At 46.0% G+C, this 27,665-nt stretch overlaps 1 protein-coding gene across 5 annotated transcripts in view; it reads left to right on the top strand.

Moving 5' to 3' along the window:
• LOC132260442 (homeobox protein prospero) overlaps positions 1-27,665 on the top strand; it is a 104,648-nt gene that overhangs the window by 62,317 nt on the left and 14,666 nt on the right. For 4 of the 5 annotated variants that reach the window (XM_059758545.1, XM_059758546.1, XM_059758544.1 and 1 more), the window contains 2 exons: positions 18,019-21,569; positions 22,619-22,773. In XM_059758545.1, the coding sequence (XP_059614528.1) occupies positions 18,228-21,569; positions 22,619-22,773 (3,497 nt within the window). In that variant the 5' untranslated portion in view covers positions 18,019-18,227. The remainder of the gene's footprint in view (positions 1-18,018; positions 21,570-22,618; positions 22,774-27,665) is intronic. The other variant, XM_059758549.1, reaches the window with a different exon arrangement.

Below are 27,665 nucleotides of genomic sequence, written 5' to 3'. Positions count from 1 at the left end.
ACCTTCTGTTGGGCGCAAAAGTCCTCGTCCGCTTACAATATCTGTAGCTTCTTGAGGAATAATATGTAGCTTATCAAGAGGCGAATATTTTCTGCACAGGGGTTCTGTTTTACACCAAATTGGCAATGTGCAAGCTGGTTCTTTGTCATTCTCAATGCGATTTATAGTCTTCACCCTCGATACTCTCCAGTATAAGAAATTATATAATCCAATTCATTAGAGTGTCTCGAGAGTGAAGCTTTCGCTTCTGACGTCATAAATCTTTTTTCTCTCTCCTTCAAGACGCTTCGTCGCTCGTCGTCCGACCTTTTCTTGTGCATGGCTTGAGAGGGGAATGTCTTACAATGGTGTGCTTCTTAGGGCAGGTAATGGTTTCTTTTCACGCGAAGACCTACAGTTGTCCTCTTCTGGCAATTTTTATGTATTTCTCCTCCACTGCTTCGGCTTTCTTATAGGTTCCCGTCACTCCTTACCACTACAGTCACGACCGCACCTTAGTAGAATCTTATTGGAAGCGCCTCAAGTGTTGAACGTGTTTCTGCGTTGTGAAGGCGTTCCCATTCACTGCTGGTTGAGCAGGTAGTGGCTGGAGATGCTGAAGATAATCGCATAATAGGGAAAAAAGCATCTTGATGCCTTCTGCTTTGTTCCTCGATTTTTCTTTAACTTGAAGGTCGACGACAAAGAGAGATTTCTCGACTTCCTGTATTTTATAGACCGGAATTGTTGTTGACTTACAAGGCGGATTGTTTGTTCTAGCACTCCTGTTTTTTTCCTCCTTAGGTCCTGTTTGCCTTTACCTCTGGCACGTCCGCAATTCAAGGTGTCACATCTCAACTGGGGCAATCATTGAGGAAGTCACAATGGATGCTGACCACTGTGACATTGTGATTTTTTATGCGGGTGCGAAATGGCCATTGCCGAAGCCCCGGGCGGGGTGTTTGTCGCCAATGAATGACACATGTATCCTCAACAGTGGCCTCAATGAGGCCCTAAATGACCCCATTATCGCCTTGTTACTCCGGCCGACTTACCGGCAATTTCACCTGGAAGATGAGTCCCAGAAAAAAAAATTGGCAACATATGGATCATCGGAGGCACTTCCAGAAGTGCCCCGTGATGAGTTGATGGTTTTGCGAGATGAAATTGAGACTCATCAATAAAATCGTGAGTTGCAGTTGAATTGGGACCGCAACGCCAGGTGGCTTATGAGTCTGATGGGTTTCTGGGCGCGCACGGGCCAAAGTCGTCAAGGGAAGACACGGTGGAAATTAAGCGTATTAAATACACGCCCTACTTCTTCCTTCGATCAACAATACCCTGAATATCTTACCTCATTTTTCTGGATTTATGATGGTAGCGGTGAAAAAATGTGCAACCAAATGCGGGTGGATTTTGTTGTTCATCCCATTGCGCAGAGAGTGAAAGAAAAAAATCGTGTCGAAGAAATGTTATTAGGGATTTCACCGATGGGGTCTTGAGGCCATTATTGTGTTGTGCCAGAAGAAAAGGCACCCCTGACACTCGAGGAATCGAGCATATGCTCGATAAGGCATCCTAATTGCTCATTATTCGCCTCTAATTGAAAGCCTTTTACTCGCCTATTCGCTCCTCTTCACGCCGTCTTGAGACCAACACCGCGTGAAATGGTGGAATATGTTTCACAGTATATGGAAACCCCTATCGAATTCTGGAGTGGCACTAAGAAAATGTATTCATAAGTCGAGATAATTGGCGAGATATCTTTTCGGTCAGTTGGAAGAAAACTCACAAGCACTTCACACAATATCCTGCTTGAGATTGTACTGAAAAATTTATTACTGTAATTGCTTGCAATACGGGCTCTTGAAATCTTACCAGTCATTTTTTCTTTCACTCTCTTCTGCGACATTGAGCACAAAATCACAGATATTGACAGAGTGAGAAAGGAGAGAGAGAATAATTAGCATTATTCTGTGGCAAACCATGAATGAAGAATACAATTGGCAGCCGTAAAAAATCATATACAAAATCTGACCTTAAGCAAAAGTAGACTTTGTTCTGCCCATAGTCAGGAAAATGCCCAATTTCTCATAGGATTTCTTCCGCTCTCTTGGCTTTGTTGCAATTTGAAGTGCTCCTGTTTCCAGTGTTGAAACTGAGAAGTGCAAGATTCTTCTGGTGCTGCTTGACAGTGTGAAATCTCACAAAAAATGCAAATTACCCCCGTAAGTGGCATAGTTTGCGTCTCACCGTGGCCCAAGTGACGCAAATGGCACACTTGCGGGCATATTAAAGTCTCTCTCTCTCGCAGTATTAAGCATATTTCTGATTAATAAGCACCCGGATTTCTCAGCAGGTGGCCTCCTTTTTCGGTGGCACTCTTGTCTAACAATTAACCGCATATCGCACACCTTTTTTCTACCTTCTTCATGGATTTCTCAATTTCCATCTCGCGACTGGCAAAGGGAATGCTCAATGATGGGGGCAAATATGAATGTTGCTGTGCTGTGAAGAGTTGGAGATTACAGTTGTAGGCAAATAGACGCGCAAAGATGGATAAGATTGTCGAGAAGATAAGAAGGCTAGAGCGTGTTTGCAGGTCTCTTTCATTGACGAGAAGCCACTGAGTGCGTATTAAACAAACCATTTTTTTTTCTTCTGCACTTTCCGGGCTTCAAAGTGCAAATTGTCAGTCTCCTTGGAAGGTCTTCTCGTTGAGTGGTCAAGTGAAAGAGGCCGAAAAGAGTGCAGAATAATTAATCAAATGCCTCGTTGAGTCTAATTTTCACAATTTGCGGTTTGAGCTGCTGAGAGTCGGATAACCAAGCATCTTTTCGGGATGATTCATCCCAGTGGAGGCCTCAAAAGCATATACAAAAGAAGTATAGAGTCTCAAATTGTGTGAAAAGAAACTGAGAAAGGAGAGGGTTTCGGTAGAGTGGTCAAGAAGCTGGCATTTGTCCTAAAAGAAATCCCATGGAATTGTGTTTTTGTGCCTGTGACTGTACAAAAGGATTAAATGTCACTCTTATTTTCAGTGCAAACACAGAAATAGAGGATACACAATAAGGCAGATGGTTCTTTCCACTTTGATGGCCATGCGGAGATGTGAGAAATTTTATGCAGAACACCTTGAGAATTGCAATTTTCTCCAAGAGAAAATATGCCTTCTTTTGCACCCTTCTCTCAATTTCGACAATATAAATTTCTCCAATTCATATCAATCTCCATGTAAAATGTCAGGGGAATTCCTTTTCACATGAATTGTGGGAGATTTCTCAGTGTTTCACCTATGAATTCGCTTTGCTGTGTTGTCTAATGCGTCTGCGTAATTTTATCAACGCACTCACTGTCCGTCTGCCTGACCCTAGCATACCCCAAACTGATCTGCATTAAGTGCATTTTGATTGAATTAATTTGAGAGTGTTGTCCATTCTTTCGCCGGCTCAATAGTATCATTTTACAGAGGGCCATCAATCCTCATCTGTCTTATCTTCTCAGCTTGACCGCGTGGGTCAAGACATCTGCTCAAGGAGCCTTTTGTCTGCCAAAAATCTACGCAATTGTAGTAATGCTAAAAAAAAAAGAGACTTCAATATAGACAAATCGCGATGCTGCTCAATTTCTATGTCTTTTTTTCCTCTGATAAATTGAATTCTCTTCTGGCGCAGAGAATTCCATCAGTTCGATAGCCATTCGTCCCGGAATTGGGTTCGTCCAATATTATTGATGAACGCATCTCATGCATTAGTTCCGGTAGATGAAAAACGCATACATTCGCGAAGCGAGATGGAAAACTCCACCAGTGGAACACTCGGATTTTGTTTATGTTTTATTTAAATTGAGCCCGCAGCTAATTTAGGTTATATTCTGGTTGTGCGCTGTGGAACGAGAGAAGCAGAAAGAGAGAGAGGGAGAGAGAGAGAGAGTGCGAGAGGGGGGCTCCACTGCCGGATGACGGCAGTTGGATGTGCCTCGGGAATCGCGAATTGACATAGACACATCACATATTCAGCTCTGGCGAACGACAACAGAGTGGCGTTTTCCACCCCAAAAAAGCCTCTCGCGCTCCTCTCTTCGCACATTTTCATTTTAGCGTTTTTACCCCCGACACACACCCCACGTCCGCCCACTCCCCCCGGGCAGCGCCGACAAATTTTATCAGTGGAGCTTTTGCCGTTGCAGTGCGCTTTATTGGCATATCCGACCGGGCTGCTCTGCATGTACGCCGAGCTGGCGATGGGCGCCCAGATGGGGCCGCCGGGTGGGGTTGGCGCGTGGGGAAGGGGGGGCGAACATAGAGGGAGCGCGAGTGCACTTTTATCCAAACACTCTCGGCAAACAAAATTCAAATGAAATGAAATTAGTGGCGCTCGCAGAGCCCCTATTTATGCCCTCAATGGGAATTAGTTAGAGCGAATGGCCAGGAGAGCTCGTCCTGGGCAAGATGTGTCCAGGCAGGGAATTGCATGGAATATTGCGTCTATTTCGTAGAGTGAGAGAATGGCAAATATCTAATAAAAAAGACGCGCTCTGAGTGGAATCGATTTTTCGCGAGGGGTTTGTCATTTTGAGATGCTGAAGTCTGAAAAATAACCTTCAATACTCACGGACAATTCATTTTTATTCTAATTGAGGAGTTCTGTGAGAATACAGGGTTGTTTTTTCACACTAACTTCTGATAAATGTTTGTAGTTAAAAAAGAGAATTTGAAAACATTAAAGTTACACATAAAAAAACCGCAACAATCTCACATTTATTGTAAAAAAAAAAGTTCTGTTGTTCTCAACTATTAGTGGCTTTTATCAATTTTGCACTATCTTTTCTCTTTTGTCGAGTACTCAAAGCATTGTGATGGAAAACCCCCTCGCGCATTTCACGAATCTCTCGCAGTTTCAGTCCTTTATGTTCCGAGCTATATATGGGATATTTTTGTGGATTCTAATCCAGGAAAAACTCGCGAGAAAACTCTTCTACGTGGGGAAATTGAATATCAGAAACTCATTCCGCGGAAAATCTCGATACGCGAGTGCGAAGCTGTGAGAAAAAGTTGTGCGCGCTGGGTTTAGTTGTTTGATAAAATTGCAAGCCTAATCCATTTTGCGTCAAAAACCCATTACGCCCCGCACTTTTCAATTAGCCACCCCCGCGCGGCCGCCCGCTGGATGCTCTATCATTTATCAAAAGGCAGCGCAGTTGCATTTTCGCGTCAGCATGGTGTGAAATTGGCGGGCGCGCGCGGAAAAAAGAGCGTGTGTACACACGGGTCTGCAGAAGAGTACACATTACTTGCGTCTGGGGGTGTGGGTGATTAATTTTGTCACGGCACTGTCGGGCGGTGGGCGATAATTGCGAACGCCATGAGGGTCAACGGGAATTCGGGTGGACACTGTGATAAGTCTATATAGTGCGCGCACACCTGGAGAATTATGCAAAAGTCGCAGCTTTTTCCAGGCGGAAAATCCTGGGAAAGATATTCAGGAATTTACCAGGCGTCTCCATGGTAAAAGCTCCACATTTTGCGAATGTTGGAGATTTTGCACGAATTCGGCGATATTTCATACTTTTATCGATTTATTGCCATTGGCACGGCCATAAATTTAGCATTTTAGTGCACTTGTCGCCCGCCCACCCCCCGGACTGCGCAGTTGTGCACACAAAAGTGTCCTTGTTGGGGGCCTCTATTGATGGACGATGCCTCTGCTCGTCTCTGCCACATCAGTCTCTCCGGTTGGGTGGAGTGGCGGCCCCTCGAGCTTTTCGGCCTGTCAATTGCGCCTCTCTGTGTCCACATAAATCCCCAGCCCGGTGGGTGGGGCGGGCCTGGGCGAGATGGATGAATGCCGAATGCATCGGCCTGGGTGCTTTTTGAGCGGCCGGACGTGTAGTTAAACTTATGTATTGAATCCACGGGAAATTCTTCCTTTGTGCGCTCTGGCCAGGGGATATTCCATTTTGTTCAATGGGCGTACGTGTTTAGAAAGACGTGCAGGTATATTTTTAGGCCATGTATTAATGGAATTTTCGTGGAAATGTGGCACACAGGATCCGCGCGGAGCACAGGAAATTTCAGGCTCCATTTTCGGATGAGTTCGAATACCAGCGATGCCGAAGAAGTCCGAGATACACTCATAAGTATACAGTGTTGCTGGAGGGAATACGCAACTCATCCCCCATTCGGACCTCCCTCGTGGGCAAACAATGCCCCAAACCATCGCGGAATGGACTGCAGCGAATTTTTAATCAAATCCCGTGCCATTCGAGTCCAAGTGGCAATTTTTCACTCAGATAAAGCCCCCCACTTCCGACGAAAGAGTGGCCAAAGGGAGCGACAGATGAGGAAAAAATCCTCATCTATTTTCACCATTTGCTCCACTTTGTACCAATGATACCTTAACTGCGTCTGCAGCTGCACATGGAAAATTCAGCCGCCACCCGGAATGTCTGAACTCCACCACCGCCACCCCCCCCGGGCACTTCAAGTGCGGCCCCCATTCTTGATCCCTCTCGCTCAGCCGCTGCAACTTCCGGCCACTGCTTCTCGATTGTCCGAGTGGCCATACATAAAATATGCTCATGCCTATCGCCAGGCATGTGGAATATCCGTTGTTGCTTTTTCATTTGCCTGGGTATTGACCGATTGCGCGCCGGGTGGGCTTTTCCGGGTGTGGGTGGCAGAGGACACAAAATGCGCTCAATATTCTCGGGTTGCAAAACACCGGCGCGCACATGAAAGCTGCCCCCCCCCAAAGCCGCTGGTTTGGGGCGCGGAGGGTTGCTTTTAAATTTTTCCTCTCCGGACTCGTGGTTTTTGCTTCCATTGGGTTTTCTCTTTCATTAATGAATTTCATTGAATGACTTTCTCACACTGGAGATGCAAAATTCCGTCCAATCTGTCTGTTCTGCAGTTTTTTCTGCACCCCCGCACGCGAGGGGCTGAAGTGGCAGATGGAGGAACTGTGATTGAAATACAGTGACTCAGGAGACAAACATTGGCATCAGCAGCACATTTCTTGCCCTCCACTGACAAATGCACTTCCACTACAATGAATTTTCCATACATCATCCACGCCCACACTGGACTTTTTGCACCTCACACCCCACAACTTTTGGCTCCTGGACAATTGTCGGGCTTGATTGTAATTTGTTGGCTCGACTGCTATCGTATTTTTTTCTTCCTTTGCAGCGTTTTTGCATGTCGAGCAAGACTTTTTCATTAGGACTTTGTTTGACTTGGGATAAAGTGAGATTGAGGTATGCTTTAGAGAAGAGTTGGACAGATTTGGATTGCAAAACATTCACAATAATATTCAGTGTTTCGAAGGTTTGTGTCTGGGATATCAAGATTTCAAGAAATTAATCTCTGTCTTCACTACCAAATTCCATTCAAGGCATATAGAGGTGATTTTTGGCTAGTCATTTGAAGTTAAAACGTTGCCGCTTGAAGAAATATTCCTTGCAAGGTTGCGCTCTTCAAGAAAACAGACAAGTTGAACCATGTCGAATGCTGTGAAATTCCTTTGAAGTATTCTCAAGGTGGCTTCAAAAGGCACAACGGACAAAAGTGCCGTCTTTCATTCAAGAGCAGTGCAGAAAAGAGTTGAGTGTCTTGAATATAAGGATAACTTTCAGAGGGTAGAATGATTAATTACGAGAAATTTCACACGAAAATGTTGAAATTCTGTTGGGCAAATATCATGGTTGACAATGTGGCTTTGAAAATCTTACACATGCATTGCCAAATTTTGCAAATCACACACACACACCCTCTCGCCAATAACATTAAGACAAATTGTAATGCTGATGATGCTGATGTGGATGATTCCGTGCGATGATTATCGCTCTAAAGTCAAGTCATACTATTTTCCAAGTTATACAATTCCACAGCACAAAATACCGCGTCATGCAATTGTCTTACACACGAGGTAAATTACAATACACAACTTCACCCCCCAGTTCGTTTACATGTCGTTCCACTTGAGTTGAAACTTCGTCAGCTGCCACCCTCAACGGCTGCATGCGACTAAATTTAGAATTTCAATGTAGAATTTGTGGGATATCGGGAAAAATTGAGCAGCTATCGACAAATTTTTGAGCACATTACGAGAACTTTTGGCCGCATGGAGCTCAATTAATGCAAAGAGCAATTATGCCGTCAATTCGATTGTGTGGAGAACAAATTATAGGTCCTGATTAGTCCTAATGCAGCCGAAATGCAAAATTTCTGGCCTACTTCCTCCACACGATGTCCCACTTCAGCCCGTCAGTGCGAATGACATAATGTGGGGAGTGTAAAATGGCAAAGTGAGAAGAAAAGGAGAGAAATTTATAATGCAAATGTCTTTTAGAGAAATTTCTCATTATCATCTCACAAAGAATTCCCTTGAGAGATATGGAGAAAGAAATAAATTCCTGGCAGCTCCTCTCCACCCCCCATCTCTTGGGGGATGCACAAAAGCCACGCTGCGACTGAATGGGAAAGATATATTCACAAGTTGAGATTATGTGTGTTTGAACGTGGAGAATTCTTTCCGTACTTATGCAATCATCACTGCAAAACTTAAGGATGGAAAATGTATTTTGCACTATGGAGAGGAAGATCTGCCATCCATATTTGCTGCATCCACTCCTTCACCCTCCGGTTGCCATTCGGCAGGTTGGGCGGGGGTGGGTATTTGTATACTATTTATACTTCTGGGGAGGGCCACCCCTCAGCGCATTTCCCGTCTCGCGAGCGCATACATAAGATTGCAATGAATAAACCGTGCAGAATGAACTTGTGAGTTTTAATTACTCGCCCGGCAATGCATCTTGGTTGGGTTTCCCTCTTCTTCATCTGCTTCTTCATCTTCACACAGGCGGTGCGAGTGAGAACCACCACTGCAGGAGTGCTCCATCTCTGTCCTGTGGCGCCCACCTTTCTCCCCACACCGCGCCCAACCCCGTGCTATCTGCATCCAGCATTAATGCCGACTGCGAAGCCCTTCACTGCAAAACGGAAAGGGTTGCAGCTGAAGGAAAATCACATCGCACTCCATGGGCTCTCCTCTCTGTATAATTAAAAGAAATTGCCGCGAATTCAGGCAACTCCGCATTGGTGCACATCAAGTGGAATATGGAGAAAAATAACTTTTAATGATTTTTCACTGGTATTGTTGCAGAACATTTCTGCTCTCTGGCTTGCTTGTCTTGCATTTTGCACAAGAATCCTTGTTTTTTTTTATCATTGGTGAGAGATAAAACTTGATCCACGGATTGTTAGATAAATAGATGAGCAAACTACGTAGAATCGTTGCATCTCTCATACCTTAATTATGAAAAACCAAAGGATTTTTCTGAGATACAAGACTGACTTGATTAACTCGTATAGAAATTTCATATTCACGTATATTTTGATGGAAATGAAAAGTGCAGCACTCGAATTACATATGATTATCCCTTTGAAAAGTCCCTCTAATTTCTTGCTGTAAATGAACAGAGAGGAGAAAAAACTACGAGTTGATGAAAACAAGTTGGACCATGGCGAATTAAAAACAAACTTTTATGCGCTATTCAACAACCCCTTGCATATTGATTTCACTTTGAGTTTTCATGATATTTCCTCCTGTTTTCCAAGTTTCTCCTGCATCCTTTATTCCAGCCTCTCGGGGTTGTTTTTTTCTGCCACAACAGCACACACACACACACATTATATACTGTGGAAAAGCAGACGGTCTTGCATTTGAGATCATTTTCTCCATTCTTGGTGACTGTATTTCTTAATTGAATTATTTCGCATCTCCGGCATGACTTTCTCCGGCGCGAAGTGCACAAAATTTATAATGACGCCGAATGAAAAATCGTAGTGCAAAGGAAGCTGCGTGATGGAATAAAAATTCTCAAGTGGACAAGAGTGTGAGGGGGAGGGTGTGCAAAACTTAAGACAAATTAAAAAGACAGACTCTTAATGAGGGGAAACGGCTGCCGGGCTTTCCACGCTAATGAATTCTCTCATGGGAAATTTTTCTAGAAAGTGCATTGAGAGAAAAGTTTGTCCTCATTGAGGAGTTGTGTTGGAAAATGTCTGAAAATCCCCTTTCCTTTAATCACTCCTTGCAAATCTCTGATGGGAATTTTATTATGGCATTTCTTCTTGAGGGCGGTTTTTTTTCCTTGCGAGAACGTGATGAAGATCCATGGCATTTTATGCATATATCTTGCACTCAGACTCACCGTTTTTCCACGGGAGGTGAGTGTGGGACGTGTGTGCATCACAGTGTTGCGGGGGTGTGAGAATAAAATTAGAGTCTCAGTCGCTCCCTCTGTCTCGTCATCTTCTCTCACCCAGTGCAAGATACTTGGGAGACAATGGCCTGGCACCCCAACTTTGCGACTGCGAAATTTACTCTTTCAGCCTCCGTCGCACTGCATATGTGCATCGAGACGCTGGCGAGTGGGCGGGGGGAGTGAATGCAACTGCCGCCGTGTCTAAAGAGCCCGAGGAAGGGGGGCGAGTTAAAGGGTTTTGTCTTGAAAGTGCCTGTCTGGGCCTTTGTACACTCCCTTGCACCGCACAGACTTAAGCCCTACAAAGTTGCAATCATTTCTCAACAATTTCGCGTCTCCGTTTTTTTTGATGACGATGATAATGGCACGACGTCTCCCTAAGTACAATTTTCGCAGGGATGTCGTCCGTGCGTTACGCAGACACTCAGCAAATAAGAAAAGAGTTAAAAAATCAATATAGACTCTATATAGAGTGTCGTTGTTCGTCGACTTTAATACACACGCCTTCTGGCAAGACGAAAAAGGGTTCACCGCGAAAATTGTTTGAAAATCCCTCTTTTGCTCTTCGGGAGGAAAAAAAGAGGGGTGGCAAAGGAGGAGAGCTTTGCGGGTGGCTTTGTGAAAAAAGGCTTGGAAAACACTCAACATCGACCAGTAATTATATGTCTGAGGGTGATTCAGATGCCCAGAAGATTCATTTCATCACTCCTCAGCGACTTTTGTGTCTATACATTTGAAGAACACTCAATTCCTCATCTTCAGCTTTTAATTTATTTAGACGTGGAGGGTTTTAGCGTCCAGGGCTGAGCAACCTAGCTGACCAGATCCGATTAATGGGGCAATTAACGAAAATACTCGCTCTCATTGAGCCTAATTAATGGCCATCATCGATTTCACATCTCCCAGTTCGCTTCTGTGTATGGCAAATAAATCCAATTTCCGGCTGGTAAGATGTGCTCCGTGAGAGAACATCAAACACTCTCCAATTGTCTCAAGAGAGACTCAGATGAAACCCGATACGAGGCAGCCTGAGGTTTTACACTTCCGATTCCGACGAGTGTCCGCGTGTGAGACAAGAGCGCCCGGAATGCAGATGAGCAAGTTATACAAGTGCAATTTTATTATTGCAATATGATAAATTCATTGAGGGTTTTTGTTTGCGCCTTTGTTGGCCAGGACGAAAATGTTTATCGGCTGAATTCTTGCACACCGAAATGACCAAAAACAGTTCGCTTTTCAATAATGCAAAGTCTTGTCACTCTGGCGATGGCCACTATTTTTGCTGCGGTTTCGGCCCAAAAGGGTGGAGATATAGATTGATGGATGGCACAGTGCATTTTTACCTCCACTTTTTTTTGGGGGGGGCCTCTTAATTGTATTCCCAGGCCGAATTGTCTGCTCCGCATGCAGTTCTCGATGGCTGAATAATTTATTTATTTAGACAGAGAACCATCACTGTGAATGATTGTCTCATTCATGAGTGGTGGTTGGTGGCTTTTTAATTTCATAATTTAATATCGTGATTTCGCGACGGTGCGCCCTATAATCAAATTATGAATTGATTAATATGGCGAGCATTGTTTGGCTTCAGCCATTGGAGAAGTGCATAATGCATATTCACTATACATTCACACTTTGTAAGTTGAGAGAATTGTCGGTGCCAATTTTGAAGTGTGCACGGAAACATTTTCAAAATCCACCTCAAAACTAATGCCTGGTGAATGTAGCTTAAGAAGAGTTTAAGGACTTGGCAGTATTTTGCAACAACTTGCATAAACTTCAACTATTGCCATGCTTCGAAATCACTCGAAATGGGTTGAGATTGGCGACTTGTGAGCCAAAAACTTGCACAACCAAATGCAACCTATGGAAAAGCTTCGGGATTTTCTCAAGTGTTCATCTGAAAGTTTCATCAGCACTCCCAATGCCAAAGTACCTAAGGATTTGCTGGCAATTGCCGAAGAAGCTGAAAACACAATGCAATTTTGCGGGGACTGTGTTTTCCGCTTTTTTGGACAAATTACGGGGAGGTTGTGATTTGACTGGCAATGCGCTGAGAATGGGAAATGAAATTAAACAAGCGGCATTCATTTAATTATTCACCATCCACCAAACTATCAATCGACAATCCATTCCTCTGTGACATAATTCGCATTTATGACAAATTCATGAAATACACCATTCATACGTGAAAAATAATGTGTCAAACAAATGTCAATCAAAAATGGTCAAACTTGGAGGCAGAAATGCATCGCGAGTCCGCGCCAAAGGACGAAAAATCACTGCACAGAAGCACACTTAATTATTCAGACGACGGTGTTTATTCACCACTGAGCAAATGTTTAATTCAATTGACACTGGGCCGTGTAAAAAAAAAGTCGTCCTCATCTCTCTGTCAAATATTTTCCCAGCAGACAAGCCAGTTTGAAGGAGGTTTAAGGCAAACTTTGTGGATGTGTGCGCTGTATTTCTCTCCGTACAAATAATCACTCGCAAGAAGCCCACAAAAGTCCGGTGGATAAAACTGGGGATATGTTTAATTTAGTGACTCTCATAAGTCAATGGCTAACGTTTGATTTTTCAATAGCCAAGAGGAGTTGGCTTGAAGTTGTAGTGCATTCGGAAAATTGGTAGTTGAGCCACTAAGTAGACGTTAACATGTAATTTTTTTATTCAAAACTTTTGATTGATATTAAAATTAAATGGCATATTACTGTTGGCAAGCAAATAGATGCCTGTTGAGAGGGTGAACTTTCCTGAAATAGAAAGGCCCTACAAGGTGGATCGGTTTGGGTGCTCCAGAGGACTTGAAAGTGCAACATTTTGATGGTGAAAAATTAGTCGGCAATCTTAGTTGACAGACTCAAGAGATACTTTGAAATGGATAAAATCAATTTCTTGTTCTGATGAGGGATTTTTTCTTAAATTAATACACAAGCAAAACACCTCGTTCGACCCTCTGCGTGAAATGCGCGATGTATAGTGTGGAAAATATAGGAGGGTGTCGAAAAAAGTCCATTGAGAGTCATAGGATAAAATGGGGCCACACATTTCCATGTTCTTCATTTGCTTCTTGTACTGTTTTTTCCTCGTTTTGCTCTCTTTTCAGAGTCTCCTTTTGTATTTATGTTTCATGTGTATTTGATGAAGACATGTTAATTGAATGTATTCATGGCAGGAGTGACTCATACGTATTATACAAATTAGTTTCGCGTTCCGAATGCATCCAGCACGATTAATTGGACGAAGATAAAAACAATCAAATTAATTAAGTCACTCGAGAGGCAGATGAGGAGCGTCGCGCACAATGGGTGTCTTCCCGCGGAGAAATTCTCACACTCTCCTCAAGTGGTTAAAAATAAATATTCCCATGTGACAATGTGTGGTGGATAATGTATAGTGCAGAATAATGAACAAATTGACGCGCAACAACTCAGATCAATTGCTCGCGAGACAATTCTGGACATGGAGGAGGAATTGTGTTACCATCTGAACGGCGCGGCTATTAATTCTACTTGAGGAAAAATAAAACACGCAGAACCGGATATTCTAATCAGAATGCTCTCGCGACGGGCGCGAAAATGGGAGGCGCGGAAGTTGCATTCGCTTGGGAACTTTGGGAAGAAGAAAATTGCCAAGGGAATTGTTTTGCGACAATTTGTTTTGTAAATATTCCACACAAATGAAATTAACGTCAATTGCTCGCAACTCATTGCAGTTAAATCTCTATAACTAAATCGTCTTTCCCTTGTGAATTGTCAGGCGGATTCGTGGCTCTTTTCAGCTGCCTTTGCACTCTCTCTGTTGCCAATGATTTTGCACGACGCCACGAGCTTCGCGCTGAACCCATGCAATGAAAGGTATGATGTTGCGGTGCTCCACATTCAATCGCCCCAAGTCTCCCCACTGAGATTGTCTGACGGAGGGTCTTTTAAGAGTGGCTTCCTCATTTATTTTGTCGCTATTTCCTCCCATCGAGTCCGCGAAATGCGTGCTTCATTTGCACCCAGAGTGTCTCCGTGGCAAATTTGTGAGATGATCCCCTGATAGAGTCTCTTTTGTCTTCCGCTCTGCAACACTAATCGGAAGTTGAAGTTGACAATTTGGCACATTAAGGCCACCCCACTTAGCCAGAGCCAATTCCGAGAGGCCTTTTCACATAGGGAAACTGGAACACCCTCGAATTATCACACTCTCAGCCATGCAAAGACACAAACGCTGAAGAGTGTAAAGAAGCCTTTCCCAACATACATAATCATCTTGTCACACGGAAATAAAACTATGCGAGGAGGAGCGATGGCGAGAGGAAGGAAAGAAGAGACAATAAACCCATTAAAGTTGAGTGATAAAAAAGAGTTGAGCACTTTTTCTTAATCGCAATCACAAGCCAGCATAAGTGTATTATTAACATCCTGTTGAGTGGTCTTTCACACATTGTTTCCAAACAGACACTCAATTCTCTTCTCAGGAGCTGGAATTGAGATAATATGGCATGCATGCAGTTGCAATTGCTGAGAAATTGCTCTTTGCATTGCAATCGGAGATGCACGGAGAGAGTCCTTCGCATTAATATTCATGGGGGTCTTGATTTGCTAGCCAGAAGTGGCTGCGATACCTTCCAAGGCAATCCCAAAATGCCCTAATAAAGTAATAATAGAAACGAGATTCTGTTAGCCGCAGATTTTTCTAACCTCTGGCTTTTTTCACTTATCTATTCAGTTAATTTATTCTATCAAATTCACTGAAAGTGTTATTAAAATTAATGAAAATATTCTATATTTATAAAATTGACAAGCAATTTAGCCTGAAATTGTATTAATTTATCTTGTCACAAACATTTTGCTAATAATTGCATTAAAATATAGTAATTTTTTGGGTTACTGTCAATAATTATCTGATGGAGAAGTTCGATCCCAAAGTGTTCACACTTCTCTCTCTCTCTCTCTCTCTCTCTTTCTCTCTTTCTCTCTCTTTCCCTCTGGGACGATGTGAAAAGGAGACGAGGAAGGCGAAGAAGGTGAAAAACCTCAAAGATGTCAGTGGCGGAGAAATTTCCACGCACTATTTAACAAGCACTTCCGGACAAATCAGAGACTCTCATCGACAGACTCTTTAGTGGCAAACAATGAGGGCGCGAAGATGACGAAAAAAGTACATTAAAGGATGAGGAAGTTGCAACCGCCGTGACGACACTCTTCTTGCATTCCTCTTGGCTTACATGAAATTGATATATTCAAGACTGACCGTTGATCTCTTTAATTGTCTTCCCACAAAGTCAAAAACCATCCACACAGCGCGGCCTCAATCGTTCTGCTTGTTGGCACAATCATATTGTACTTCTTGGACGGGCACCAAGAAAAGTTCGTTAAAAATTGTCTGATGGCTTTTTTTGCCTCTCTCTCGTCGTGGGGCGAAGATAAATTTCCAGGTAACGTACCTGGAGGAACATTGATTATGGTTTTAAAAGGCTGTTCCATTGAGTGACTTACCGTACAATTCCGCAGGCACCCTTCTTAAGTCTTGCCAACTGCTCGCTTTAAATGTCTTGAAGACGTTGAGAGGGACGGAATCAGTCGGAGCGTGGCATATGGTGCGTTCAGGTGGGTGTTTTGCTTCGAGATTACGACAGTGTTGGGAAGTCGTTATCGTCACGAGTGACTCGGTGGCATTTAAAAGACCTCTGACCGATAAATTTAAATACCCGAAGTTACTCAAATGAAACATTCTGTGCGTCTTAAGACGTCCGATGAACACCCTGAAGCATAATTCACAATTTCTTGGAACGCCAGAGGCTCGAAAGAAGATGAATTTCTTCAGGATGTCTTTTGTGAGTGTGAGAAGAATAGTCTTCGTGCCTGTTTTTGCACTCAATCCCACCACATCCCGAAACATGAGGCACATGGGAAGTGTGATTGTTTGACTTGAGAATACCTGAAAGTAGCATATTCTGGGCATACTAGAGGAGCAGCGGCACTTTTCCCATGAAGAAAACATTCACCAACACCACAAGTGGGACCTTATCGCCTTGAAGTATGAAACTCGGCATAATTACTCCACCGTATGTCGCAGTTTCCAAGGAGTGCTGCTGGTGCCCGAGTGTGCAATATGGCCCATGAATATTTCATAGTAATTAGGGGTGAATGAGGCTTTGTTTTTCGTACAATGCCACTGTCTTGAAAAATTTCTCATGCGCCAATGATTTTCTACCAGAACCTGGAGACCGGAACTCTGTCTCGTGGGAATATTTCCTCCTCTCTCTCTCTCACTCCCGTCAAACTATATCACTTATTAATTGCACCCATTTGTGACGAGGAAAAGTTTTGTGAAGTTTTGCACGGTGCATTGACTGGCGCAAACTATTCTGTTGTGAGTGGAGAAAGTCGACAAGGTGTCTATCTTCCACTGGGCGCTCGATAAGAGTCGCATTATTGATTGATCAGGCCAAACAGGCCTCCCTCGCCCAGTCATTTGCGTTCTTTTTCCGTGTCTGTTGGTTTAAGTGCCTCTTATCGGGGCAGATTTATCAAAGTTATTTACTCAATATACGACACAGAAATACAACTTACACGTACGCCACCCACCCCATCGATTTGCCGCCCTCGGACGATTGTGAGAAATTTCCTAACTGCCAAGGCAGCGTGTTATTAAGACATGTTATTTATTCATAAATGCTCCTCGGACACCATTCTTTCCAATCAAATAGAGTCTTCCACTGATGGTAATTTCTCAGGCGGTGTTTCGAGGTTTCCTCGGGGGCCAATCATAGGAGAAAAAGCTGTATTTAAATTAAAATTTCTCCGTACAAATTTCAATAATTGAATGTTTTGAATTTTTGCTGATTATTTTTCCCACACATGGCCGCCAGAGGGCAGCAGTTTAAATTTTAAAGGCATTTAAAAGTTACGATTGTATTTCCCATTCAAATTTTAATTAGACTTTCCCTTTGGCCTCCAAGAATTCCTGGTTTAAGAATAATTTCTGCATTTTACTTTAATAACTGAGATAGCTCAAAGAATTGATAGGATTTGTGTACATGAGCGCGCAGTGACAAACCCCTTCTTGCCTCTTTTTTTTATGAATCTTTTATCTAATGACTATATACAATAATATATGTCAAAAGCATCGTCATTGTGACTTTGATCGCAAGCCCAGCGATGAGTCAAATTAACATTTTCGACATGTTGCGGGGGTCTGAGTTGCGGCTGAGAAAATTGGTTTGTCTGCACAACATTTGGACCCGTCCAGCTGACTCGTGAGACTCTGTCGAGGGGTGCCTTCTGCTTACTCGAAATCACTCATCCAGGTGTGCAAATGCGCCTTCTCGCTCTCCTTCCACCCCAAGCGTGTGTGTGTCTTATTCTTCCTCACCCCGGCCTTTTCGGCATTATTCCGCATAGCACACGATTTCTCTGTGCGGCACCGGCAAACCCTTGAATGAGTGCCTCTCGCAATAGCGATATAGGGGCACGAGTCCCCTTCTTCTGCGGCCGCATATGGCTTGCATTTCTTCCTGGATGCAGTTTTCGGATAATCCCAGAGACTTGATATGCCATTAATCGAGTGGCCAGAATACTTCTGGCCAGGATCTTTTTAGGATTCTTAGCTGATAGAGCGAGTGCCTGTGTGAATTGGGAGAGGAGCGATATCGACGATGTATGAATGAATGAATGGAGCGAAAAAGACGAAAGAGAATGAGCTTAAGATGCGGTTGTGTGCGTGGTTCTGTGTGCGATACTAACAATGGCATTTTTCTTTCTCTCTCATTCGCAGGTCCATGCGATGGAAGGGGAATTCTAAGGCCGGGTTAAGAGAGGGGCATCGTCGGCAAGTGGAAGGGGCATTGAGTCGTGCGATACATCCAGAGAATCAAGTATTGAGTAATAAGTGTAAGCAGACGAGGAATACGTTGAAGAACATTGGAGGGGGGAACACATCTCCCACTTTTATGGTCACTAGGCCAATAAAGTTGTGTTGTTCTTATGATGTCATCAGAGGAGGACACAGACTGTTACGGCTTGTACGGAGATAAGTTACTGAAGAAATCCAAACGAACCAGACAGCGTGTAGACGCGGGCGAACCAAGAAACAGTTACTCGTCAATACCGAATTTCAGTTCAAGACCATCCTTCATGAGTGGAGGTCTCTACGGGGCTATCTTTAGCCAGAGTCAGCAGCATTTCGGACTGTTCGGCCCCAACTACGGGCCCGCGAAGATGCTCAACGAGTTGTTGGGCCGCCAAGTGAAGCAGGCGCAGGACGCCTCTGGACCGGACTTACTGTCCACGATGGACGTAGTGAACGCGGACGGTGTGGCCAATCATGGCTTCGAGGGTGCCCAGCTGAACTCGCCGGCCGGGGGCACGGGGAGCGCGAGTGGTGGTGCAGTGATACGCCGCGGTAGTCTCGGCGGTAGTGGAAGTAGTGTGGAGCTGGACGGCGGCAGCACGCCGCCCCAGCCCAGCGATCTGGCGCACCACATGCTGCGCAACATCCTGCAGAACAAGAAGGAGCAGCTCATGGCGCTGGACCAGGAGTTGCGCGCCGCCCAGAACCACCAGGCGGGCGGCGGGTCGGGCGAGCGCAGCTCGCCGGACAACAACAACAGCATCAACAAGAACAACAACAACAACAGCATCAATTCAGACGCCAAGGGTGACTCGGTGGGTGGCAATTGTGGCAGTGGTGATATGAGTGACTCCAGTGAGTGCGGTGGCAAGGTGATCAAGCGCAATGACTCCATCTCGTTGGGCGACTCGAGTAGTGCCGATGAGACGTCACAGGCGGGCCAGGATGTGCGCTCCCAACAGAATCACATGAATCAAAAGGGTGGCCAGAAGAAGGACTCCCTGAGGACAAGAGACGAGCTGCTGGACGACGAGATGGGCCTGAACTCGCGCTCAGACTCCGACTCCATGCCCTCCCCCGATCCGGACGACAGCCTCCTGCTGCGGCCCAAGGAGGAGCTCGAGATGGACAACGACAAGGATGGCGGCATGTCGCCGTCGCCCCAGGGCAAGGGTGAGCCGCCCGTGGCGCTGGACATGAAGCGGGCGCGCGTGGAGAACATCGTGTCCACGATGCGCTCCAGCCCGGCGCTGCCGCCGCAGCAGCCTCAGGTGAATGGGTGCAAGAAGCGGAAGCTGTACCACCCACAGCAGCACGACAACAGCGCCGTGGAGCGATACGCGGCCTCCGCGGCGGCGGTGTACCTGGGCCTCGGCTCCATGAGCGAGGACGATGACGATGGGATCGAGTCGCCGCAGATCCACCAGAAGCGCGTGGAGAAGAACGCCCTCAAATCCCAGCTGCGCTCCATGCAGGAGCAGCTGGCGGAGATGCAGCAGAAGTACGTGCAACTGTGCACGAGGATGAACCAGGATTCAGAGAGCCAAGAGGCGGACGACAATTCGAGTGATCTGGAGCAGGAGGACGTGATCGAGCAGCCGAGTGAGAAGGTGCAGCGGATGCCCATGTCATCACCGCTGAAGGAGCTGCCATCGCCTAAGACATCTACGCCCAATATGCTGTCTCAGGTGATGAGCAAGATGCTCCCGGGGAAGTTGCACTCGCAGCTACCGCTGCACCCTCACCTGCCGCCCAGCTTCAACGGGGCGCATCCGCTGCTGCAGCACATGCAGCACGGGGCCGCGAGCAGTGCCGTGCACGAGCTGGCCGCGCTGCAGCACCCGCAGCACTCCCATCACGCCATCAGCAACGCCGCTGCCATGTACCTGGGCGTGAGTCAGAAACTGTTCCTGGAGCAGGAAGCCCGGATGGCCAAGGAGGTGGCGGAGCACAATGAGCGAGAGCGCGAGCGGCTGCAGCAGCAGCAACAACAGCAGCAGGCGTCCACGATGCCAGTGCAGCAGCACCAGCCGCAACATCAGTCGCAGCCGCCCAGCCAACCGCAGCCGCAGCCCACACTGCCAATGCCGGCGCAGCATCCGCCTCAGCCGCCGCCGCAGCAGACTCACCATTCGCCCGGCCAACCGCAGCAGCAGCCGATGCAAATGCCGCCCAAAGTGGCCGCGCTGCCGTCAGACCTGTCGGACAGGCTCAGCATGATGCGCACGGCGAGCGCCGTGGGACCAATGTCGGGCTCCGACCTGGAGGGGCTCGCCGACATGCTAAAGTCAGAGATCACGGCGTCGCTTTCCAATCTTGTGGACTCCATAGTGAGCCGCTTCATCCACCAGCGACGCTTCCTCGGCAAGCAATCCGAGGCGGCGGCCGCGGCCGCGGAGCAACTGAGCAAGGACCTGATCATGGCGTCCCAGCTGCTGGACCGCAAGTCGCCGCGCACCAAAGTGGCGGACAGGCAAGGTGTCGTGCAGCAAGCAGGTAATGGACAGCAAGTTGTTAGTAGCCTAAGTCAGCAGACGCCATCGAGCCATGCGCCGGCGGCAATGATGACTCAGGGCGGACCTCGGATGAACGGCAGCGCGTTCCCACCCATGGGGATGCCGATGCACGTGAACGGGCCGCAGCAGCAGCACGATAGTAGTTTAGCAATGAATATGAATATGCCACCTCACGTTCGTCCCTCGCCCACAGCGGCAATGTTTCAGGCACCCAAGCCGCCCCAGCAGCAGCCGCAGTCGCAGGCGCAGGGACAGCAGCAGATGAACCCCGTCACGGCGGCGGCGCTGTACAACTCCATGAAGCTCAATGACTTCTGCATGCCAGACCCGCGTGAGCAGAACCCAGAGCAGACCGAGGCGCTGCCGCTGGTGGTGACGCCCAAGAAGAAGAGGTCCAAAGTCACAGACACGCGCATCACACCGCGCACGGTGAGTCGCATCCTCGCCCAGGACGGCATTGGGCCGCCACAGGCCCAGATGGAGAGCCCGAGCAACGGCCCCGGGAAGCCCTACACGAATCCACCCGTGAGTGTGGCCACGAGCACGCCATCGGGGAGCCCGTCGCCGCGGCCCTCGTACCATCCGCCTCCACCGTCGATGATGCCCATGTCACTGCCCACGTCCGTGGCCATTCCCAATCCCTCGCTCCACGAGTCGCAGGTGTTCTCGCCCTACAGTCCCTTCTTCAACCCCCACGCGCCGCACGGGCCGCACGCGCCCCAGCCGCAGCCCGCGCAGCTCCACCACATGAAGATGTCCTCAAGCCCGCCCGGCCTGGGCGGCATGATGGACACCAGGGACTCGCCGCCGCTGCCGCATCCGCCCACGATGCTGCACCCGGCGCTGCTGGCCGCCGCGCATCACGGCAGCTCGCCCGACTACGGCCACATCCGCGCCGCCATGGACACCAACGACCGCAACTCAGACTGCAACTCAGGCGATCCAATGTACGAGCCTACCATATCCTTTTACAGTGACACGCAAATTAGCCCGGCGCGCACGCCTCATTGAGACGTGTCGCCACCCACACGGCAATCCTCTGTGAATTGGAAATTTGTGCAGAAATCCCGCACGCAACACGCAAGGACTGCAATCCCTCTTCTATTCCTTAAAGTCAAGGCGCAGCGCGCTCAGCCTTGTCGCGAATTGTGGGAGCGAGCGAAGTGTTTTGCATGCAAATCTGCAAAGTTGCCCTGTGACCATAATTCCCCACTCTGTCTCTCCAGCCCTTTACTTATTAACCCATCCATTCCGTGGCTTTGCGAATTTCTTCAATTCCCACGAAATGTCTTATATCCGCGCGGTGAATTGTGTGGGAATTTCCCCAAGTGTTGCGCCGCGTCACAAAGCTGCTTGGCACCCCAAGTTGTCAATAATTCATCGCCCCGAGTCTTTCATCCCGCTGAATTCGCCCCGGACCTCCGGGAAAGAATGCCGCACATATCGATTGGACCACATTGACTGGAGGAAGTGTCATAATTTCTTCATGCTTGAAGAAGTGAGCGTGGAGCAATTAGGCGGCATCTTGAATAATTGATTTGACACTTTACTTGGCCATCCCATTCATATTTCAATCCCACAAGGCTGCACTAGAGTCTGTCCTCGAGGGTGGACTTGGAGTTGGTCTTGATTAAAAGACACAATTACGATAATAGCACCGGAAAGGGGTTGACTTTTTTAACACCTCACCCGGGGAAATACACACGCTCCGCCACTTTCCTCTAATCTAATAATAATATCAACCCTAATTTACCCTTCAGCCCCTCCCACGCCCCACGATTCCACCCCTAATCTTCAACTTATAAAGATTCGCCACACTGTCTTTCCGACGTGGAAGCCATACAATATCAAATTCACCAGACGGATTGCCAATGTGAAGACAATCGATTGGAGATGGATTGCATTTCAGTGAAAGAAAATGCAATCCAACTCTCTTATCGACTGAATTGATTTTATATGCCATGTTTTATGCAAAATCTCACAGCAATAATACCTTAACCACTGTGCACTCGTCAACATTAACACCCATGCACCTGCGGAAGGCGAAATTGATGTTCTTCTGGGTGAGATATCCCAGTTCGGCTGTCCTGAAAATGTACTTCCCGGACATCAAGTTCAACAAGAACAATACTGCTCAACTCGTGAAATGGTTCTCCAACTTCAGGTGAGTCCATTTGACTGTCATTACGCGTGGTTGGCGGGAGCGGGAGGGGGAGGAGGGGGCAGCATGTCCGGCGCTTTCCTTATCAATCGCACAAATCACAATTAGTTGGATGGATCATGCTCGAAGGGTGGATGGCTTGAGAAAATCGAAGGGTGGCCGGAATGTCTCGATTTGGGTGATGAGAGAGCATTACGGGGTTTCTACGTTTGGGGGAAAATGTACAAACATTTGGAGAAGAATTAGAAAAATGCCCTGGAAAATGCAATCAAAAATATCGTCATTCTTAGTGAGAATTAAGACTTGAAAGTTATTGAAAAATTTACCTTTTCACTATTGATCCTCAAAATTAATCATATTTCATGTGTTCTTTCGAATTGTTGTAATTTCTACTGAAACTAATCTTAAGAGGAAACTATAATTGTTGATGAATATTATTTTGTGTATGTTTATGAGAAGATTCTCACTGAGATCACTCCAAAAACACATAGTTTTTCCCATTTTTCCAGTAAATTTGGTGAGAAAAAAGCAGAGCCAAAGTAATCCAATACTATCGTTATCACGAGATTCGGATCGAGATTAGAGTGTAGGAAAAAAGCACCCGCGCGCACGTGAGAGCTTATTTGAGAGTTGGATTCCCTCGTCGCGTGCCGCCGCCAATCAGAAAGGGGATGATTTTGGGGGTTTCCTCAGAAGGCGTCACTGAAGGAAATAGCTAACTTCCGACATGCAAGTCGAGCGCGCTCACCCCACTTTTGCCACCCCACAATTGCGCTACTTTCACACTCAAGCCAGAGACAGAGCGAGCGAGAGAGTGACTTTCACCTCGGGCTTCGGGCCCTAAAACAATGCCATGCACCCGGAATTCTTCGGTGGGATTATTTAATTACCTAATTAAAGTGTTTTTGTTCTTCTGTCGTGTTGAAAAAGTCCACGAGAAAAGTCAGAGAAAAAGAGAGTCCTCAGTCACAATTCCTGCTATCGCTGTTGGTTACTCGTCAAAAGAAAGTTTAAGGGCTTAATTAAAAAATACTTAATTAAGGTATTAACGCTAATTAGAATGAAGGAAATGGCTATTTTTGTGTTGACGCATCAAACCCTTTTCCACCCCCTTCGCTCGCTTTGTTCCGGCTCAACACGCGAAATCCCAAAGAATTTGCATCGCGCTCAAACACTTTGGCGCTGAGGGAGACTCTCGTGGGGAGGGTGGGGAGGGGGAGGGTGTAATTTTTAAGGGATAACAATAATGTTCGTGTTTTTCTTTCCGACCTACACTTTGTGTGCACAAAATGCGGTTCTCCGTGTTGTGTGTGCATTTTCTATCGAAGAAAAGTGCCACACTTTGCATGGCGCGCTTCTTGAAAAGGCCATTTACTTTGCTAATTACCCGCAGATTTCCACAAGCCACCTCCTCAATGCATAATTTTCCACAAGCGCCCATATTGCTTAGGTGGTGAGCCGAGAGGCCGGGTAAAAAAAGAGGTTCTGTGCCATGACTCATGTGTATATGAGTCTATTGACCTGACACACATTCCATTTGCATTTCTCACCTCTTTTCTTGGGGGCTTTTGCGCCTCCTTTGGTGGCAAAATTAACACTTGGGTTTCCAATTAGCTGAAAATATTTGTGAACCTCTCGGGATCTGACTTAATCCTTCCATCGAGACATGACAGAGAAATATATTTCTCACATCGCCAGCAAAAGTATAAGTCATTGAAATCTCTCCTCAGTTCCTCTCGTCCTCGTTAGTATTTGCAAATCCTGGGCCTATTGTTCGTTGCGGCACGACAAAAGGCACAATGGCGATGTATTGGAGGAAGGGTGAGTTGTCCAGGGGTTGCAATGAGAGACAATCGTGTGACACCCTCTGAAATCTCAGACAGTTGATTTAATCTTCAATCGAAGCGTCAGAGAACAGAAAAATCGATAGAATACAAAACGCCACACAAGCGAAGTTGTTTTATTATGGCTTGAACATATAAATTGAAGAATATTTTGTTTGAAATAAGAGTGTGAAAAGGGATTTCCAAGACTTTTCCTACTCTCTCTCTTCTTTCTCAGTCACACAGAGAAATATTCGTTCCTTGCATCCCTTTGAGCACAGATTTCTCCTGTAAAGTAATATAAACTGGTCATTATGCGATCGCATATCTGCGGGCAGAAATCTCTGGGCGTTTTCTTTAACTCTTGATTTGGCGGCTTCTCGAGGGTTGGGAATGTGAGGCGAAGAAGTTACTCGTGTGCTTCTTGTCACCGGTTCTCAAACCCTATCATCTTCTCACACGCTCATAAATTCAATGCTTCACGTGAGATTTAAAGGGACTGCCTTGCTGCTCGCTGTGGAATAAATGTTGTCTTGGAAGACGAGGCACCCTGAGAATGCCAAACAAGTTGAGTGCGGAGAAAAGGTGCAAAACCTTCCGAACAATGCGTCGAAATTGAGGGGTTCTTTAAATGCACGGTGTGTGTGCGAAGGAATCTTGGTGACTTGGGATGATGAAAAGAAAAGACCGTTACAGGGGAAGGTTTTCTTGGCGGCTCGGAGGAAGATTTGACGCGCTTTCGATTATACCCTCATCTTGAGAGGAGGAAAACCGTTACGAGACGGTGAGAAAGTGGTGTTCCCGCGGCTTGCTTTGCACAGTGTTAATTGCATCCCGCGGAAAACTATAGCGAGATGGCGTGATAAGCCGCCGGATGACTGGATAAATACTTCATTGCCTCTCTCTCTTGCCTCAAGTGCTGATTTCAATCGCGACGACGAGGAGGCTTGAATGCGTGTAATTTTGCCATGTGAATCCTTCGCGAATTGCCTCTTTTGCACATTCTTTTCACGATGCCTGGCACACAAAGTGGAGGAGCATGAAAAGTCCTCCAATAGATGCACTTTTCTCGTGTTGTTTATCAACAATATAATTGGCATTTTCTCACATGTGTCACACTTGGGATGGCGTTAATTAATCAACTTTTTCCGTATAAACCGACATATTCAAAAAACTATGTCGCGTGAAAAGTGTGCGCTGGCTGAAGAATTGCGCGCATTCAAGTCAAAGTGAATTGCCACCAATAAAAGATGATATTTTCTCCTCTTTCACCCTTTTTTTTGCGTGCAATCCGCCTGTCTCTGCTGCTCTCTGATGGGCTTTTGTTAAGCACTTTGTTAATTATAGCGGTTGTGTGTGTGCGCCTTTTTTTCCCTCTCAATCAGCGACATAAAGTTTCAAAAGCACACATCCTCTGCCTTTCATGCTGCGCGAAATTTCCACGCTTTCCCCCCGTGCCTCGTGTAGTCAATTTTACAAATGGCAACAATAAAGTTTCCATACAGACGGATATTTTCTCATATGTGAATTGAGGAAGAGGAGAGGATGAAAAAATTCTCCGCACTTTCACCTTATTAGCAATTGAACCGTGAAGCATATGCAGCACACAGAAGGTGCTCTAGCTAGAGTAGACACACTCTAGCGTCTCAGAGTGTTTCTCACTTAATTGCCATATCTTGTTGCCCCAGCTCGAAGAGACCAATAGCTTGGTTTCTAACAACTTTATACTTTTTCAATTAATTCCCAGAATTTGACCTCAACCACACGATAAACTATGCCTAAACCCCATTTGTTAAATAGTTAATCAATTCACAGAATAGTTAGAGAGCCATAATCTTTCGCAGGCGCCTTAATCAGGTGAAAATGTCTTAGGGCATTTTCCAAGAAAGTGCGCGCGCGAGGGTGAAAATTCTAGGAATGATTCACTCAGGAAATCCACCGGGTGTCGCAGTTTATTGTCACAGAGAGCGCGCGCGTGTGTGTGTGTTTTTCTCTACCTTGTGCCAATTTTTTTCTTTCACCACACAAGCTCTCCTCCCGAGGGCTCGCCACCCTTCACCCACATGTGACACACATTCAGCCGGCATCCCAGGAACAACACCCCATCCAGGCTCGTGTCATGGGATGAAAAGTGTGAAAAGTGCCTCTTATTTTTCACTCACACACCAAGGAAATCCGTGCAGAGTGTGAATGTTGTTATGACATTACGGCTTTTTTCTTCCGCCGCCTTCACACTAAACTGAGCACTCAACTTGAGTGCAAGTAGTGTGGATCTCGAGTGGGTGTGAGAGACTGTATAGTTTGAAGAATACTAAATTACGCCGCCGTGCGAGTCTCTTGCCGCGGGTGGTCACTTTGACGAGGCAATCAAACTCTTCTTGGCCGATTTGTGGCACTCATATTAAATTATTATCAACGCTTTATTCATTAGGCATTGCAACAATTGCTCAAGAATTGAGCACCCGCTGCAATTTGCCACAGCCAATTTGTTAGGAGAGCAGCGCGACGAATAACACATGATGTTAAGCAGTCTCGTCATTTAAGAAGAGTTTCTTTTAATGCATTTTATCAAGCTGCAATGAGTGCAAATTTATTTGGACTCTGAAAACAATATATTCTTGAATTTGTGACGATCGAAAAGCTTGAAATTATGCCACAATATGCTGAAAAGGAGTCGAAATTCGGTAGATTTAGGCTAATTTCAAGACTTTCTGATCTTTATACGTTGGAATGATTGTAAAACTGACTTGCGATTGCTTCACAATTACAATGCGAACGGAGAGTGTGAAGTTGTGGAGCATTTTGCAACATCCTGTATTGATTATCGCAATTTACCGACGCTGACAAACTATCAGAACTTGGTATAAATGGATCAATTTCACCCAATATAGGAGCGGCTTATGAAGTTCATACATTGTTGCATTTTCACTTGGGTTTGGGGTAATCGAAAGTGAAACATTATTTAATTTGGGTCATTGTACTCTCTCTCTAAAATTTGCATTATTAACCACACACTCCGGCCCCCACCCCCTGCCCTCCCCCACACTATATAGCAGTGAATTGAGCCTGTGC

The sequence above is a fragment of the Phlebotomus argentipes genome, unplaced genomic scaffold (genome assembly GCF_947086385.1).
Source record: "Phlebotomus argentipes unplaced genomic scaffold, Phlebotomus argentipes genome assembly scaffold_18, whole genome shotgun sequence".
Lineage (NCBI taxonomy): Eukaryota > Metazoa > Arthropoda > Insecta > Diptera > Psychodidae > Phlebotomus > Phlebotomus argentipes.
This window is presented reverse-complemented; position numbering and strand designations above follow the sequence as displayed.